Source organism: Dryobates pubescens, chromosome 25 (genome assembly GCF_014839835.1).
Source record: "Dryobates pubescens isolate bDryPub1 chromosome 25, bDryPub1.pri, whole genome shotgun sequence".
In the NCBI taxonomy this organism is placed as follows: domain Eukaryota; kingdom Metazoa; phylum Chordata; class Aves; order Piciformes; family Picidae; genus Dryobates; species Dryobates pubescens.
The window spans coordinates 5,116,136-5,134,571 of NC_071636.1; the positions used below are offsets into that span (position 1 = coordinate 5,116,136).

At 56.9% G+C, this 18,436-nt stretch overlaps 1 protein-coding gene across 1 annotated transcript in view; it reads right to left on the reverse strand.

The window, feature by feature from the left end:
• Nucleotides 1-18,436, reverse strand: part of SEZ6L (seizure related 6 homolog like) — a 49,691-nt gene that overhangs the window by 2,555 nt on the left and 28,700 nt on the right. The window contains 10 exon segments of the mRNA XM_054173057.1: nt 446-640; nt 4,571-4,762; nt 5,704-5,898; nt 7,841-8,037; nt 10,313-10,451; nt 10,547-10,741; nt 12,624-12,790; nt 14,238-14,403; nt 16,214-16,399; nt 18,014-18,206. Of these exon segments, the coding sequence (XP_054029032.1) occupies nt 446-640; nt 4,571-4,762; nt 5,704-5,898; nt 7,841-8,037; nt 10,313-10,451; nt 10,547-10,741; nt 12,624-12,790; nt 14,238-14,403; nt 16,214-16,399; nt 18,014-18,206 (1,825 nt within the window).

The following is an 18,436-nucleotide window of genomic DNA, read 5'->3' on the forward strand; positions in this document are numbered from 1 at the left end:
GAGACAGGGGCAGGATGGCTCTGCCCAGGGTGTTGGCACCCTCCGGAGTGCCCCACTGCCCAGGAGACAAGGTCTCTACTTAGACCCAGTAATTAAGGAGCAATTAATCCCTGCAGCCCGCTGGCCATGGGAGGGTCCTCCTGTGTCCACAAGCCCCAGAACTGATTAAGACCACCACCTAGAGGGTTTCCTGGGGCTGAGCTCTGCCAGCTCAGCAGGCACTCGGGGAGACCAACCCCGGGCACACCTCTACGGGAGGCAGGAAGAGCAGTGACCCCCCCTGCCACACACACACAGCTTCCACCACCAGCACTGTGGGCAGAGGTTTGGCTCCCCCTCCTTGGGGCAGCAGAGCTCTCTGGGTGTCTACAGCCCAGTGGAGGTCCCCGGGGCTGCCCCAGGGTGGGCACAGAGGGTGCCGGGCGTCCCCACCCCTCGCCCTTACCTTTGCAGATGGGCAGGGGTCCGCTCCAGTGGGAGGGCTGGCCCAGGATGCATTTGATGGTCACCTCCCCCATGAGTTCAAAGCCCTCGTAGCACATGAAGGTGAGGGACTCCCCCGGCAGGTAGAGGCGCTTGTAAAGGATTTGGTAGCCGTTCTCGGGCAGCCCGGGGTTGTCGCAGGCCAGAGACTCCTCAGCTGAAAGGCAACAAGTGCCGGGATCAGCCCCGGGCTTTGGGCAGCACCGGGGAGAGGTGGAGCCCAGGAGGCACCTGAGGGCTCAGCCCAAGCCCCTCCTGCTCTCTCAGAGCTCAGCATCACCTCCTGCAGCTGGGGAAGGTTGCAGCAGCAGCAGCAGCACCGTCCCGGCACCGTCCCGAGCAGACGACTGATGGAATTGGGTTGGTTCAGAGCATCCAGGCCAACCCTTAACCCAGCACTGCCAGAGCACCACCAAACCAGGGCCCTCAGCACCACAGCCCTGAAACCCCTCCAGGGATGGGGACTGCCCTGGGCAGCCTGGACCAGGCCTTGACAACCCTCAAGGGGAAGAAATTGTTCCTCATGGCCAACCTAAACCTCTGCTGGGGCAACTGGAGGCTGTTTCCTCTTGTCCTGTCACTTGCTCCTTGGGTGAAATGATGAACCCCCACCTGGCTCCAGCCTCCTTCCAGGGAACTGCAGAGAGCCAGGAGGTCTCCCCTCAGCTTTCTTTTCTCCAGGCTGAACAATCCCTCAGCTGCTCTTCACAAGAGCCCTGGATGCCCCAGGACCACTTCCAACCCAAACCTCCTTCCATTTCCTGGGGTGGGAGTTTTAGGCTATGCCTTTCTAATTCCCCCCCCCCCCCCCCCCCCCCAGACCTTGAACAGAGAGTGGTAGAATGCAAATAAATCACTGTTGGAAAGGAAAATGATGGTGGGTTCCAAACAATCCTCCTGGAAGAGATAATGCACTTAAACTAGTTGCACCAAATCAGTCTCTCTCTTCTCACTACCTCAGGCTGGGAGATACCAACTGGCTTCTGCTTGACCCTTGGCTGCACTGCTTTGTTGTGAGTGGTATTAACTTCCTTCTCTCTCCTTTCTCTTGTCCCTTTGTGTCCAGGGAGTTAAGGAGGGGAGCAGGGAAGGGGAAGCTGTTAGCTCCCCTGGTTCCCTTGTCCCTTTGAGTCCAGGGAGGTAAGGAGAGGAGCAGGGAAGGGGAAGCTGTTAGCTCCCCTGGTTCTCTTGGTCCTTTATGTCCAGGGAGTTAAGGAGAGGAGCAGGGAAGGGGAAGCTGTTAGCTCCCCTGGTTCTCTTGGCCCTTTGAGCCCAGGGGGGTAAGGAGGGGAGCAGGGAAGGGGAAGCTATCAGCTCCCCTGGTTTTTGGCCAGGGGGGGTTCTTGTGCTGTTTATAACTTGTAAATACCTGTAAATGTTGCACATTTTGTGCTTAGTCATTGCATTCCTCTGTAGTTTGTAGTTTTGCTTGTAAATACAGCTTCTAACCTCAGCTGGTCAAGCAATTTAATGTTGGGGGGGCAATTTTCAACCCACCACATTTGGTTTTGGGGTTCCCTTTTCCTTAGCACTGAGCTTGAGACACTTAGATGTGTCCAGAGAAGGGCAATGAGGCTGGGGAGAGGTCTGGAGCACAGCCCTGTGAGGAGAGGCTGAGGGAGCTGGGGTTGTTTAGCCTGGAGAAGAGGAGGCTCAGGGGAGACCTTATTGCTGTCTACAACTCCCTGAAGGGAGGTTGTAGCCAGAAGGGGGTTGGTCTCTTCTCCCAGGCAAGCAACACCAGAACAAGAGGACACAGTCTCAAGCTGTGCCAGGGGAAGTTTAGGCTGGAGGGGAGGAGAAAGTTCTTCCCAGCAAGAGAGATTGGCCGTTGGAATGTGCTGCCCAGGGAGGTGGTGGAGTCCCCATCCCTGGAAGTGTTCAAGAGGGGACTGGATGTGGCACTAGGAGCCATGGGTTAGTTGCCAGGAGGTGTTAGGGATTAGGTAATAAGTTGGACTGGATGATCTCTGAGGTCTTTTCCAACCTTATTGATTCTATGATGCTGTGATGCTGTGGTGCTGTGATGCTGTGGTGCTGTGATGCTGTGATGCAGTGATGCTGTGATGCAGTGATGCAGTGATGCTGTGATGCTGTGATGCTGTGGTGCTGTGATTCTGTGATGCAGTGATGCTGTGATGCTGTGGTGCTGTGATGCTGTGGTGCTGTGGTGCTGTGGTGCTGTGATGCTGTGATGCTGTGATGCTGTGGTGCTGTGATGCTGTGGTGCTGTGATTCTATGATGCTGTGATGCTTTGATGCTGTGATGCTTTGATGCTGTGATGCTGTGGTGCTGTGATTCTATGATGCTGTGATGCTGTGATTCTATGATGCTGTGATGCTTTGATGCTGTGATGCTGTGGTGCTGTGATTCTATGATGCTGTGATGCTGTGATTCTATGATGCTGTGATGCTGTGGTGCTGTGATTCTATGATGCTGTGATGCTGTGATTCTATGATGCTGTGATGCTGTGATTCTATGATGCTGTGGTGCTGTGATTCTATGATGCTGTGATTCTATGATGCTGTGGTGCTGTGATTCTATGATGCTGTGATGCTGTGGTGCTGTGATTCTATGATGCTGTGGTGCTGTGATTCTATGATGCTGTGGTGCTGTGATTCTATGATGCTGTGATGCTGTGATTCTATGATGCTGTGGTGCTGTGGTGCTGTGATTCTATGATGCTGTGATGCTGTGGTGCTGTGATTCTATGATGCTGTGGTGCTGTCATTCTATGATGCTGTGGTGCTGTGATGCTGTGATTCTATGATGCTGTGATGCTGTGATGCTGTGGTGCTGTGATTCTATGATGCTGTGATGCTGTGATTCTATGATGCTGTGGTGCTGTCATTCTATGATGCTGTGGTGCTGTGATTCTATGATGCTGTGGTGCTGTGATTCTATGATGCTGTGGTGCTGTCATTCTATGATGCTGTGGTGCTGTCATTCTATGATGCTGTGATGCTGTGATGCTGTGATTCTATGATGCTGTGATGCTGTGATGCTGTGGTGCTGTGATTCTATGATGCTGTGATGCTGTGATTCTATGATGCTGTGGTGCTGTGATTCTATGATGCTGTGATTCTATGATGCTGTGGTGCTGTGATGCTGTGATTCTGTGATGCTGTGATGCTGTGGTGCTGTGATTCTATGATGCTGTGGTGCTGTGATGCTGTGATTCTGTGATGCTGTGGTGCTGTGATTCTATGATGCTGTGGTGCTGTGATGCTGTGATTCTATGATGCTGTGATTCTATGATGCTGTGATGCTGTGATGCTGTGATTCTATGATGCTGTGGTGCTGTGATGCTGTGATTCTGTGATGCTGTGGTGCTGTGATTCTATGATGCTGTGGTGCTGTGATGCTGTGATTCTATGATGCTGTGATTCTATGATGCTGTGATTCTATGATGCTGTGATGCTGTGATGCTGTGATTCTATGATGCTGTGGTGCTGTGATGCTGTGATTCTATGATGCTGTGGTGCTGTGATTCTGTGATGCTGTGATGCTGTGATTCTATGATGCTGTGGTGCTGTGATTCTATGATGCTGTGATGCTGTGATTCTATGATGCTGTGGTGCTGTGATTCTATGATGCTGTGATTCTATGATGCTGTGGTGCTGTGATGCTGTGATTCTGTGATGCTGTGATGCTGTGGTGCTGTGATTCTATGATGCTGTGGTGCTGTGATGCTGTGATTCTGTGATGCTGTGGTGCTGTGATTCTATGATGCTGTGGTGCTGTGATGCTGTGATTCTGTGATGCTGTGGTGCTGTGATTCTATGATGCTGTGGTGCTGTGATGCTGTGATTCTATGATGCTGTGATTCTATGATGCTGTGATTCTATGATGCTGTGATGCTGTGATGCTGTGATTCTATGATGCTGTGGTGCTGTGATGCTGTGATTCTATGATGCTGTGGTGCTGTGATTCTGTGATGCTGTGATGCTGTGGCTCTATGCTTCCATGATTCAGAGCCTTCAGCAGCCTCAGCGCCCCTCTCTGCTCAGGCTCCAGCCCCTCGGCGTGCTGCCGGGAGCGCGGAGCCAGGCCGCAGGCGAGCAGGAGGAGCTGGCCAGGACTCACAGACGCAGTGTGGGAGGCGTGAGGTCCAGATGGGCGTCCCTGTCTCGCGGCTGTAGCAGGTGAGCAGCGAGCTGCCCTCCAGCACGAAGCCAGGGTTGCAGGTGTACTGGATGGTGGTGCCCACCAGCAGCACCGGGTCGGAGATCAGGCGCGTCGAGTGCTCCACCTCCCCGGGGTCCGTGCAGTACATAACTGGGGAGAACACAGAGCACAGAGTTGAGCAGGCTGGGAAAGACCTCAGAGATCACCCAGCCCAACCTGGCACCCAGCACCATCCAATCAGCTAAACCATGGCACCAAGGGCCTCATCCAGGCTCCTCCTAAACACCTCCAGGGATGGGGACTCCACCACCTCCCTGGGCAGCACATTCCCATGGCCAATCTCTCTTGCTGGGAACAACTTCTTCCTCACAGCCAGCCTGAACCTCCCCTAGCGCAGCTGGAGACTGTGTCCTCTTGTTCTGCTGCTGCTTGCCTGGGAGAAGAGACCAACCCCCACCTGGCTACAACCTCCCTTCAGGGAGTTGGAGAGAGCAAGAAGGTCTCCCCTGAGCCTCCTCTTCTCCAGGCTAAGCAACCCCAGCTCCCTCAGCCTCTCCTCCCAGGGCTGTGCTCCAGACCCCTCCCCAGCTTTGTTGCCCTTCTCTGGACACCTTCCAGCACCTCAACATCTTTCCTAAGCTGAGGAGCACAGAACTGGACACAGGACTCAAGGTGTGGCCTGAGCAGTGCTGAGCACAGGGCAGAATGAGCTCCCTGCTCCTGCTGGCCACACTGTTCCTGCTGCAGGCCAGGATGCCATTGGCCTTCTTGGCTGCCTGGGCACACTGCAGGCTCATGTTCAGCCTACCATCAACCAGCACCCCCAGGTCCCTCTCTGCCTGGCTGCTCTCAGCCACTCTGCCCCCAGCCTGTAGCACTGCCTGGGGTTGCTGTGGCCAATGTGCAGCACCTGGCACTTGGATGTGTTCAATCTCCTGCCCTTGGACTCTGCCCATCTGCCCAGCCTGTCCAGGTCCCTCTGCAGAGCTCTCCTCCCCTCTAGCAGCTCAACTCAGACCTGTGGTGAGGGTGGGGGAGCCCTGTGGTGGGGGTGAGGGGGGGCGGCGGGGGGCAGGGCTGGGGACGCTCACTCTTTTCACAGAAGGGAGGGTCGCTGCTCCAGCTGAGGTCCCACTGGCAGGTGAGGGTGTCACTGCCCACGATGTCATAGCCTGGGTCACACTGGTAGGTGATCTTGGCCCCTCTCACCAGCTCTGTGTGGGATGTGGTCTTCCAGCCGTTCTGGATCTCGGGCAGGTCGGAGCAGGAGTCGTTGCGGGACACCTCTGCAGCCAAGAGAGGTGCTGGGCTGTCACCCACTGGGCAGGACAACACAGCACAGCCTTCCCCCAAGCCACCACACACAGACACAGCCCTTCACCAAGCCTCTGTCCCCTCCTGAGAGCTCTCCAACCCCGTGTGCCATGGACAGCGTGGCCACAGGCAGCTGCACGGCCCACGGGTGGCATCCCTTGGGCACAGGGGAAGGGAAGAAGGGCAGCAGAGGAGAATGGAGGCTTTTTGAGGCCTCCCCATCCCTCACCCTAAAAGGCAAAACTGAACTGGGATCAGGACACAAAGAGCAGCCTGGATCACAGGCTCACAGCAAGTTAGGGGTTGGAAGGGACCTCTGAAGGTCATCATCGAGTCCAAGCCCCCTGCCAGAGCAGGAGCACAGAATCCAGCACAGGTCACACAGGAACACATCCAGGTGGGGCTGGAACAGCTCCAGAGGAGACTCCACAACCCCCCTGGGCAGCCTGTTCCTGTGCTCTGTGACCCTCCCAGTGAGGAAGTTCTGGGAACACCAGGTGCAGACAACGTGGTGATAGCACAGCTGCCTTGCTCTGGACATAGGAGCCCAGAATCCTTTGGGTTGGGTTGGAAAAGCCCTTTCAGACCACTGAGCCCAGCCATCCTCCTCCTCTGCCAAGGCTGGGGCTAACCCATGGCCCTCAGCACCACAGCTCTGCACCTTCTAAGCAATTCCAGGGATGGAGATTCCAGCACCTCCCTGGAGAGCCTGTTCCAGTCTTTGAGAACCCTTCCAGTGGAGAAGTTTCTGCTGATGTCCAACCTAATCCTTCCCTGATGCAGCTTGAGGCCATTTCCTCTTGTCCAAGGCAGGGTCTCTGCCCTGCTGTCCCCAACCCCATGCCCACCAAGCGCTGTGCCCATGCCTGAGCCTGGCCACTGTACTGCAGTGCCTGAAGGAGGGGACCTGCAGTTGGCAGGTGATCTGCACTGCAGCTTCTTCCTGCATCTCCTCCTGGGGACTGTCAGCAGCCAAAGGAAAAGCAGGCTCAGGAGAAGTCTGGCAAGGGAGGACAGGCAGGGAGAGATGCAGGAAGCCATGGGGAAAGGAGTGTCCTTCCCAGCCCTTGCCCTGGGCATCAGGCACCCCAGGCTGGCAGACACAGATGCTCCCAAGGATGATGTGAACAGACACAGCCTAAGCAAGCAGCTGGGAGCTGTGAACATCCAGTTCAGGAGCAGCTGGGAGCTGTGAACATCCAGTTCAGGAGCAGCTGGGAGCTGTGAACATCCAGTTCAGGAGCTCACCTGGGAAGTGGCTTCAGTGACCTCTGCCAGGTGAGAGACTCAGAGGAAATGGCCTGGAATTGTGCCAGGGGAGGGTTAAGCTGGAGATTAAGGCAAGTTTCTTTGCTGCAAGAGGGGTCAGGAATTGGAACAGGCTGCCCAGGGAGGTGGTGGAGTCCCCATCCCTGGAGGTGTTAAAGAGCTGTGTGGCCATGGCACCTGGGGCCATGGTTTGATGGCCATGGTGGTCTTAGGTTGATGATTTGACTCCATGATCTTAGAGGGCTTTCCCCACCCAAACTGTTGTGTGATTCTGTGCCACCTTGCTGCAGTGCCTCCAGCTGTGTGTCTGTGGGCATGAGGAACCCACAGCCCTTTTTTCCTGAGGTTTTCCCCTCCCTGCTCTGCTCCACAGCTGCCCTGGGCCAGACAAGTGCTAAGAGGGACCCAAAACGCCACTGCCCCCCTGCAGAACCAGCCTGCAAGAGGGGAGAGGTGCAGGGACCCCCCAAAACTGACTGGGACAGAGACCTGCAGTGGGGCTGGGGGGGGTTGGCAGGAGATCAGTGGGATGTGGAGTGGGCTGCTGGTGTCAGAGCAGCTCCCTCTGCTTCCAAACCCAGCACCTGGACAACCTGCTCCGTCTGCAACGGCAGGGGACAGAGCCAGCATCCCTGCTCGCCCTACCTATGTAGTTCATGATGAATCCTTGTCCCTTCCCAAAGATGAGGCCAGCAGGGTCTGAGTGGAACTGGATGGTGAGGTCAGGACTGGAGGAGTAGAGCTTCTGGGGCCCACTGCTGCCCACATACTGCCCCAGGATGCGGGCGGTCAGCTCGTCCCCGTCGTAGATGGTGAGGATGTCACTGTTGGTGAGGTTCAGGCTGGGAAGGAGAACTTGGTCAGAGCACCTTGGAGCTGCAGGGAGCCTGGGCAGGATACTATGGTGCTGGGCTTGCCCCAGCACTGCAGTGCAGTGAACCTGCCTCACGTCCTGTCCCATCTCCATCCCTGGTCTGTCCCCATCCCTGCCCCATCTCCATTCCTGCTCCATCCCAGTCCCATCTCCATCCCTGGTCTGTCCCCATCCCTGCCCCATCTCCATTCCTGCTCCATCCCAGTCCCATCTCCATCCCTGTTCTGTCCCCATCCCTGGCCCATCTCCATTCCTGCTCCATCCCAGTCCCATCTCCATCCCTGTTCTGTCCCCATCCCTGCCCCATCTCCATTCCTGCTCCATCCCAGTCCCATCTCCATCCCTGTTCTGTCCCCATCCCTGCCCCATCACCATTCCTGCTCCATCCCAGTCCCATCTCCATCCCAGTCCCATCTCCATCCCTGGCCCATCTCCATTCCTGCTCCATCCCAGTCCCATCTCTATCCCTGTTCAGTCCCCATCTGCATTCCACCCTCTTTTCTGTCTCATCCCCATCCTCATCTTTGTCCCACCCCCGCCCCTGTCCTCATCGCCGCCTCTTTGCCCATGCGGTAGCGGCGGAGCCGCCAGCAGAGAGCAGTGGTGGGCCGCGGATAACGGAGCATCCCCGGGATGCGCCGGGCGGGCAGCCAAAGCCCTGCTCAGAGCCGGGACCAGCATCGTCTGCCCTTGGAGCCGGGGGGACAGGGGGGTCTCTACTCCTTCACACAGAATCGAGTATGGTGGGGGCTGAAAGGGAGCTCTGCAGATCACCCACTGCGACTCCTCTGCTCAAGCAGGGGCAGCAGCTTGCCCAGGATCACAGTGGCCAGGTGGGTTTGGAAGCTCTGCAGAGAAGGAGACTCCACAACCTCCCTGGGCAGCCTGCTCCAGGCCTCCAGCACCCTCACAACAAAGAATTTTCTCCTCCTGTTCAGATGGAACCTCCTGGGTTCCAGTTTGTGCCCCCTGCCCCTTGTCCTCTTCCTGGGCATCACTGAGAAGAGTCTGGCCCCATCCTCTTGCCCTCCATAGGTCCTTCAGCTCCTGCTGAGCATTGATCAGATCCCCTCTCAGGCTGCTCTTCTCCAGGCTCAACAGCCCCATTGGGTTTGAGACTGAAGTCACTTTCCCAGCCAGGTCTGGACAAGGAGGATCCATCTGGCTGTGGATGCACAATACTTGTGGGTCCAGGATGAGCTTGGTCACCAGGGGACCCCTTCCCTGCACATCAGCCCTTGCTTGGAGAAGCTGGAGCCAATCCCTAGCTCATTACAGATGTTCTCAGAAGGTACCCAGCTAATCCCCATGGCCAGCTGACATTTGTGGTGAATCTCTGCTGCCTGTCAGACAAGATTTCCCCTGTGACATTTATGTCTGGTGACTTCAGATCACTTGGCCCCCAGCTCTGCTCAGCCCACAAAGCCAGGAGAGGTGGACCCAGAGCTCTGATGGGATTTCACAGAGCCCTTTAAGACCTTTATGACTCTAAGCCCCTAATTGAAACATATTCTCCTCTTGAAAACCCCAAAATAGCATCAAAGGAGATGCCCTCTGCCTTGGCAGCATTATGCCAAGGGCTCCCAGCTTGGCACTGAATCCTGCACCCCTCTGACTCCCACACATGCAGCAAGCACTGGCATCTCCCTGCCCATGTCTGGAGGGCTCTGCTGAGGGGGTCTCTGGGCAGCTCTGCTCTACTGCCTGCAGCCTTCTGAGCTGTGGGGCTGAATGGCACAGGACTGAGCTAGCAGCCAGGGGGGGCCAGGGTGGGTTTTGTGAGGGTAGGGCTGGGCAGAGCTCCCCCCTCCCTGCCCAGTGCCTCCATCCCCATTCAGTCTAAAGCTGAGGTTGAATTTTCCAGCTCAGGGATGTCCCCAGGCTTTCCTGGCCCTGCATGAACCAGCTCAGGATGGGCTCTGTGTGTCACTCAGAGCTCCACTTGGAGCTGTGGCGTCACTCCCTGCAGCTTATCTCCAGAGGAGTTCAGAAGCCACCATCTCAGGAGCAGTTAAGTGGATGGTGGCATGTGTAACCGCTTTGAACTCAGGAAGCAGCACTTGGTGCAGCACTTGGTACAGCCCTGGGTCTCCCTGTGGCCGCTGAGAGCATCACAGGGCATTGGGAAAGCTCTGAGGGGGGGAGAACAGGGCAACAGGAGGATGCCTGGGGTGAGGAGACTGCGGGAGGGTGGGCTGGGCACTGGCCAGGCAGGGACAAGCACCCAGCTCTGGGCTACTCACAGCTGGATGTCCAGGAAGAGCCTCTTCTCCTCACCCACGTGGACCCTCCAGATGCAGTCCTCCCCCTCGGCGTAGGGCTCCGGCCAGTTCGGGGACAGGATCACCCCAGCCACAGCCGTCAGCTCCCCACCACACGTGGCTGTGGGGACGAGAGGCAGGGAGGGCTCAGCCAGGGAGCCTCCCAGAGCTGTTCTCAGGCCACATTCCCCCCACCCCCGAGGGAGGGGGACTGACCTCGGCAGAGCGGCTCCGTGTCGTTCCAGTAGGGGTCCCGCATGTTGACGCACTCGATGACGGCAGGGCCCTGCTCCAGCGAGTGCCCGGGGTCACACGTGAACTCCACCGTGGTGCCCAGGTTGTAGGTGGGGTCCGAGGTGGTGAAGTTCCCGTTCTGGATGTAGGGCTCGTAGCAGTGGCCCCGCTCGAAGGCTGGAAGAGGAACACCGCCGGCACACACATCACCATCAGCTGCAGCGGCACCGGGCCGGCTCGGGAGGGCAGCGCTGCCTTCCCCTGCTCCTCACACGCTCAGTCTGGGGGCTCTCAAGGGGACCCCTGGGCTCTGCTGCTGTCACCTCTCGTCCTGCCTTGGATCAGCAAGAGGGGAGGCAGAAGGAGCAGCTTTGCCGACCTTGGCTGCATTCCTTTGTTGTGGCTGAGTAGCTAACAAACAACTCTCTGCTCTTCCTCTTGTCCTGTGGGCACAGGGGGGATAGGGAGCAGGGAGTGGGGAAGCTGTTGGGAGCTCCCCTGGTTTGTCCAGGGAGGGCTTCCTGTGCTGCTTATAAATGGTAAGTACCTGTAAATATTGTGTATTTGGTACATAGTCATTGCATTGCATTTAGCCTGGGGAAGAGGAGGCTCAGGGGAGACCTTCTGGCTGTCTACAGCTACCTGAAGGGAGCCTGGTGGGGGTTGGTCTCTTCTGCCAGGCAAGCAGCACCAGAACAAGAAGGCACAGTCTCAAGCTGTGTTAGGGGAGGTTTAGACTGGAGGTGAGGAGAAAGTTCTTCACTGAGAGAGCTGTTAGCCATGGGAATGTGCTGCCCAGGGAGGTGGTGGAGTCCCCATCCCTGGAGGTGTTTAGGAAGAGCTTGGATGAGGCCCTTGGTGCCATGGTTAAGTTAGTCACAAGGTTGGACTTTGATGATCTCTGAGGTCTTTCCCAACCTTATTGATTCTATGATTCTATGATTGTAGCCTGCAGTTTTGCTTGTAAATACAGTTTCATTTGCTTCCAACTGAGCTGGTCTGGCAATCTAATGTTGGGGGGGGGGAGAAGGAGGGTGGTGGGTTGAAAATTCCACCCCCAACATCAATCCACATTTCAACCCACCACAGCCCATTAAAGCCCACAGCCCCCTTTCTGCCAGGCACTGCCCCAAGCCCTCCAGCGCTGCCTGGGGTTGCTGGGAGCCAGGGGCAAGAACAGAACAGAACAGAATAGAATAGAATAGAATAGAATTAACCAGGTTGGAAAAGACCTCAGAGATCATCCAGTCCAACCTATCACCCAACACCATCTGATCAATTAAACCATGGCACCAAGGGCATCATCCAGTCTCCTCCTAAACACCTCCAGGGATGGTGACTCTACCACCTCCCTGGGCAGCACATTCCAATGGCCAATCTCTCTTGCTGGGAAGAACTTCTTCCTAACATCCAGTCTGAACCTCCCCTGGCACAGCTTGAGACTGTGTCCTCTTGTTCTGGTGCTGTTTGCCTGGGAGAAGAGACCAACCCCCACTTGGCTACAACCTCCCTTCAGGCAGTTGTAGAGAGCAATAAGGTCTCCCCTGAGCCTCCTCTTCTCCAGGCTAAGAATAGAATAGAATAGAATGGAATGGAATAGAATAGAATTAACCAGGTTGGAAAAGACCTCAGAGATCATCCAGTCCAACCTATCACCCAACACTATCTAATCAAGCACCCCATTCAGTCTCTTCCTAAACACCTCCAGGGATGGGGACTCCACCACCTCCCTGGGCAGCACATTCCCATGGCCAATCTCTCTTGCTGGGAAGAATTTCTTCCTAACATCCAGCCTAAACCTCCCTTGGTGCAGCTTGAGGCTATGTCCTCTTGTTCTGGTTGCTTGGCAGAAGAGACCAACCCCCACCTGGCTACAACCTCCCTTCAGGGAGTTGCAGAGAGCAAGAAGGTCTCCCCTGAGCCTCCTCTTCTCCAGGCTAAGCAACCCCAGCTCCCTCAGCCTCTCCTCCCAGGGCTGTGCTCCAGACCCCTCCCCAGCTTTGTTGCCCTGCTCTGGACACCTTCCAGCATCCCCACCTCTTCCCTGGCCGCAGCTCACCTTCGAAGCGGATGTTGAAGGCGGTGGCGGCCGCGGGCTCCCGCGCCTGGAAGTCGATCCTGATGGCGGAGCCGTCGCTGATGACGCCCTCGAAGGGGACGCTGTCGGCGCGCAGCGAGTCGTAGAGCACGGCGGAGCGGTTCGTGTCCCCGCTGTACACCACCATCCTGCACACAGCAAGCCACAGGGGACCGGCTCCTGCAGTGCAGCCCCTTGGAAGGGAGCCTCAGAGAGGCGTCTCGTCCAACCCCCTCCCCCCTCGCTCCCCCCGCGCCCCGGTCAGCAGGGACACCTCCAGCTAGAGCAGGCTGCCCCAGGCATGGAGCCTCCGCCACACTCCTGGGGAAACTGTTCTGGTGTTTCAGAGAAGGGTTAGGGTTGGAAGGGACCTCAAGGACCAGGTAGTTCCAACCCCCCTGCCACGGGTAGGGAGAGGAAGCCTAAAGAGAGCCCTGCAAAACTCGTCAGGGAAGGAGAGCTGACGCTGGTGCTGCCCTGGGGACCAGCTCCTCCCCATCACTCCATAGCAGGATGTCCAGCATCCCATGGCAGGGTCATAGGATCACAGAACTGTCAGGGTTGGAAGGGACCTCAAGGATCAGCCAGTCCCAACCCCCCTGCCATGGCCTGGGACACCTCACACTACAGCAGGCTGCTCACAGCCACATCCAGCCTGGCTGCAAACACCTCCAGGGATGAGGCTACCACCACCTCCCTGGGCAACCTGTGCCAGGCTCTCACCACCCTCATGGGGAACAACTTCTTCCTAACATCCAAGCTCAATCTCCCCATCCCTACTTTTGTTCCACATCTCCAATTAGAGCAGGTTGCTTAGGGCCCCACCAAGTCAGACCTTGAATGTCTCCAGGGATGAGGCTTCCACCACCTCCCTGGGCAACCTGTGCCAGGCTCTCACCACCCTCATGGGGAAGAACTTCTTCCTAACATCCAATCTCAATCTACCCATTTCCAGTTTGGCTCCATCCCCCCCAGTCCTATCCCTCCCTGACACCCTCAAAAGTCCCTCCCCAGCTTTCTTGTAGCCCCCTTCAGACACTGGAAGGCCACAATTAGGTCTCCTCGGAGCCTTCTCTTCTCCAGACTGAACAGCCCCAACTCCCTCAGTCTGTCCTCGTAGCAGAGCAGCTCCAGCCCTCTGCTCATCCTCATGGCCCTTCTCTGGACACCTTCCAGCACCTCCAGAGCCTTCCTGTAATAGAGGCTCCAGCACTGGATGCAGTGCTCCAGGTGGGGTCTCAGCAGAGTGGAGCAGAGGGGGAAGCTAACAGCTTCCCCTGGTCCTCGGCCAGGTTCTGGTGCTGTTTATTAAGTGCAAATACCTGTAAAGCTTTGTAAATCCTGTGTATTTTGTACTCATCCATTGCATTCCCTTGTAGGCTGCAGTTTGGCTTGTAAACACAGCTTTCCTTTGCTTCCAGCTGAGCTGGCCTGGCAAATTTCATGTCGGGGGGGCAGGGTGTGCAGGGAGGGACTTTCAACCCACCACACCTTGGCACCAGCGAGCAGCACAGAGCCGCCCGGGCTGGAAGAGACCTCCAATTCGGTGGAGTCCAGCCGAGCAGCTGGGCAGAGGAGCAGCTCCTGGAGCCTCACCTGTCCTTCTCGGTCAGCAGCAGCTTCTCAAAGTGCAGGTGGAGCTTCTGGCCGGGCGGGGCGCCGATGGCCCACACGCAGGACATGCTGCCCGTCTGGTTGGCCGGGTAGCTGGGCGAGAGGACGCGGCCGATGGTGGCGTTGTGGATGGTGCCTCCGCAGGGAGCTGCCAACACAGAGCACAGCCCCCCCCTGAGAGGGTGAGGAGACGCGGCAGGGCCAAGGGCAGGGGCAGCCCCCTGGCCAGAGCCTCTGCCTGGCCACAGGGGTGCAGCATCCTGCCCGGCTCCTCTCGCAGGTCTGTGTCTCATCAGCTTCTTTGACTGGCTTTGTTTTGCACACACACACTGAGATGTCCTTTCTGTGTCTCATCAGCTTCTTTGACTGGCTTTGTTTTGCACACACACACTGAGATGTCCTTTCTGTGTCTCATCAGCTTCTTTGCCTGGCTTGGTTTTGCACACACACTGAGATGTCCTTTCTGTGTCTCATCAGCTTCTTTGCCTGGCTGTGTTTTGCACACACACTGAGAGGTCCTTTCTCTGTCTCATCAGCTTCTTTGCCTGGCTTGGTTTTGCACACACACACTGAGATGTCCTTTCTCTGTCTCATCAGCTTCTTTGCCTGGCTTGGTTTTGCACGCACACTGAGATGTCCTTTCTGTGTCTCATCAGCTTCTTTGCCTGGCTTTGTTTTGCACACACACTGAGATGTCCTTTCTGTGTCTCATCAGCTTCTTTGCCTGGCTTGGTTTTGCACACACACACTGAGATGTCCTTTCTGTGTCTCATCAGCTTCTTGGCCTGGCTTTGTTTTGCACACACACACTGAGATGTCCTTTCTCTGTCTCATCAGCTTCTTTGCCTGGCCTGGCTTGGTTTTGCACACACACACTGAGATGTCCTTTCTCTGTCTCATCAGCCTCTTTGCCTGGCTTGGTTTTGCACACACACACTGAGATGTCCTTTCTCTGTCTCATCAGCTTCTTTGCCTGGCCTGGCTTTGTTTTGTACACACACACACACACAGAGACATGCTGAGATGTCCTTTCCTTATCTGCTGAGCTAGGGGGCACATTGTGCTGCCACTCATGTGGAAACCCAGAGCACCTAGTGTTGCACTGGGCACAGAGATGGGCATTGCATTAACTGACCCCCTATGGAACCATGGAATGGAATCATGGAATTGGTTTGGCTGGGAGAGACCTTTCAGCTCATCCAGCCCAACCCTTAAGCCAGCACTGCCAGGTTGCCACCAAACCATGGCCCTCAGCACCACATCTTCATGGCTTCCAAACCCCTCCAGGGATGGGGACTCCACCACGGCCCTGGGCAGCCTGGGCCAGGCCTGGACAACCCTCAAGGGGGAGAAATTGTTCCTCATGTCCAACCTAAACCTCCCTTGGGGCAACTCGAGGCCATTTCCTCTTGTCCTATCACTTGGTACTAGGGAGCAGAGACCAACCCCCACCTGGCTTCAGCCTCCTTACAGGGAGCTGTAGAGAGCAATGAGGTCTCCCCACAGCCTCCTCTTCTCCAGCCTAAACACCCCCAGTTCCCTCAGCTGCTCCTCCCCAGCCCTGTTCTCCAGACCCTTCCCCAGCTTGGTTGGTTGCCCTTCTCTGGCCCCATTCCAGCCTCTCAATGCCCTTCTTGGAGTGAGAGGTCCAAAACTGATTCCTGCCCTGGGGCAACCTGAGGCCATTTCCTCTTGTGTTGTCACACAGGGAGAACCTCCTGCTTCACTATTCCTGCTTCCAACATCCTTTCAGGGAGCTGTCGAGAGCCAGGAGGTCTCCTCTCAGCCTCTCTCTCCTCAGGCTGAACAACCCCACTTCCCTCAGCTGCTCCTCACGAGACCCCAGGCTCCCAGGACCACTTCCAACCCCCCCCCCCCCCCCCCCTTTCAATTTTGGGTTGGGGGATGGAGGGGAATCCCTTTCCCTCGGCGCTGAGGCTTCCCTGCCACGAAGGTACCTGAGCAGATGGGCTCTGGGCTGCTCCAGTGGGGCCTCGAGGCATTGATGCAGGTGAGCACCCTGGGGCCCTGCAGCTCGTAGCCCAGGTGGCAGTGGAAGTGAGCCAGCCCCCCCGAGTGCAGGTCCATCACGGTGACGTCCCCGAAGTCAGGCCTCCGTGGGAAGTTGCAGCTCAGCATGAACACTGGGAGAAGCACACACACCTCAGAGCTGGGGGCTCCTCTGCTCCCAGCCCCCTCCCCTCCACCCCCCAGCCCAAGGGGTAAGTGTGGGAGCACTGGGGATGCCCCCCACGGTGTCCCCCCCTGCCCCCAAGGCAGACCCTGCTGCTGGGTGATGGCCACAGAGCATCCAGGAGCCACCCTCTGCAGCTTCCCCACCTGTTACTGCTCTTGCCCAGACCTAGTTTCTATTTTAAACCAAGGATTTGCTTGAACTCATCCATTTTTTATAGCTCCTCCAGGGCAAAAATAGACTCACAGGGCTGAGTCTGTGCAGGAAATGCTGCTGGAGTGGGACAGAAAGGGGGCAAGGAGGCTGTGAGGAGCACAGGAGGCGTTCAGGGCCAGGTTGGACAGGGCTTCGAGCAACCTGGGCTAGTGGAAGGTGTCCCTGCCTGTGGCAGAGGGATGGGACTAGGTGGTCTTTAAGGTCTCTTCCAACCAAAGCCATTCTGTGCAGCTACTGATCTCACAGAATCACAGAATGCAGCAGGTTGGAAAGGGACCCTCAAAGATCATCCTGCCCAAGCCCCCTGCAGTCAGCACAGCCACAGAATCACAGGATTGTTAGGGCTGGAAGGGACCTCAAGGCTCAGCCAGTTCCAACCCCCCTGCCATGGGCAGGGACACCTCACACTACAGCAGGTTGCTCACAGCCACATCCAGCCTGGCTGCAAACACCTCCAGGGATGAGGCTTCCACCACCTCCCTGGGCAACCTGTGCCAGGCTCTCACCACCCTCATGGGGAAGAACTTCTTCCTCACATCCAATCTCAATCTACCCACTTCTGGTTTTGTTTCACATCTCCAGCTAGAGCAGGTTGCTCAGAGACCTTGAATGTCTCCAGGGATGAGGCTTCCACCACCTCCCTGGGCAACCTGTGCCACCTGTGTCAGTCTCTCACCACCCTCACAGGGAAGAACTTCCTAACATCCAATCTGAATCTACCCACTTCAGTTTTTCTTGCACATCTCCAACTAGAGCAGGTTGCTCAGGGCCCCACCAAATCTGACCTTGAATGTCTCCAGGAATGGAGCCTCCACCACCTCCCTGGGCAACCTGTGCCAGTGTCTCACCACCCTCATGGGGAACAACTTCATCCTAACATCCAATCTGAATCTACCCATTCCTAGTTTTATTCTACATCTCCAGCTAGAGCAGGTTGCTCAGGGCCCCACCAAGTCTGACCTTGAATGTCTCCAGGGATGAGGCTTCCACCACCTCCCTGGGCAACCTGTGCCAGGCTCTCACCACCCTCATGGGGAACAACTTCATCCTAACATCCAATCTGAGTCTACCCATTCCTAGTTTTATTCTACATCTCCAACTAGAGCAGGTTGCTCAGGGCCCCACCAAGTCTGGCCTTGAATGTCTCCAGGGATGGAGCCTCCACCACCTCCCTGGGCAGCCTGTTCAGGTGCTGGTGCTCGTTGAACCCCCAGGAGCTTTCCGCTTGACCCACCCCGGCCGCCGCTCTGAGCGTGGGTGAAGCCAGCACCCTTCCGTCCCTCCAGCCCGGTGGGGCTGGCAGCCCAGCCCAGCCCTCCTCCCACAGGCAGGTCAGGGGGGCACCAACCTTGGTAGTGGAGCTGGAAGGTGCCCAGCACCTCGTCCTGGAAGGTGCGGAAGTAGACGGAGATGGTGTTGGTGGGGCTGCGGATCACCTGGCCCTCCACCAGCAGGCTCTGGTTGGCCAGCACCACCAGCGCCTCGCCGTCCACGCCGCGGATGGACAGCACCTCCCCCTCCGACAGGTTCACGCTCTTCACCTGGGGGGGCAGCAGGCAGTCATGGCAGGGGATGAAAGGAAGGATGGCACCCCCAGAGGGGCAGGGCTTGGGGAGGCCGTGGAGGAAAGGCAGCCCTGGTGGAAGCTCATCGCATCGGTGAGGTTGGAAAAGAGCTCAGAGATCATCCAGGCCAACCTGGCACCCAGCACCCTCTGATCAACTACACCATGGCACCAGGGGCCTCATCCAGGCTCTGCACAGTGGCACAC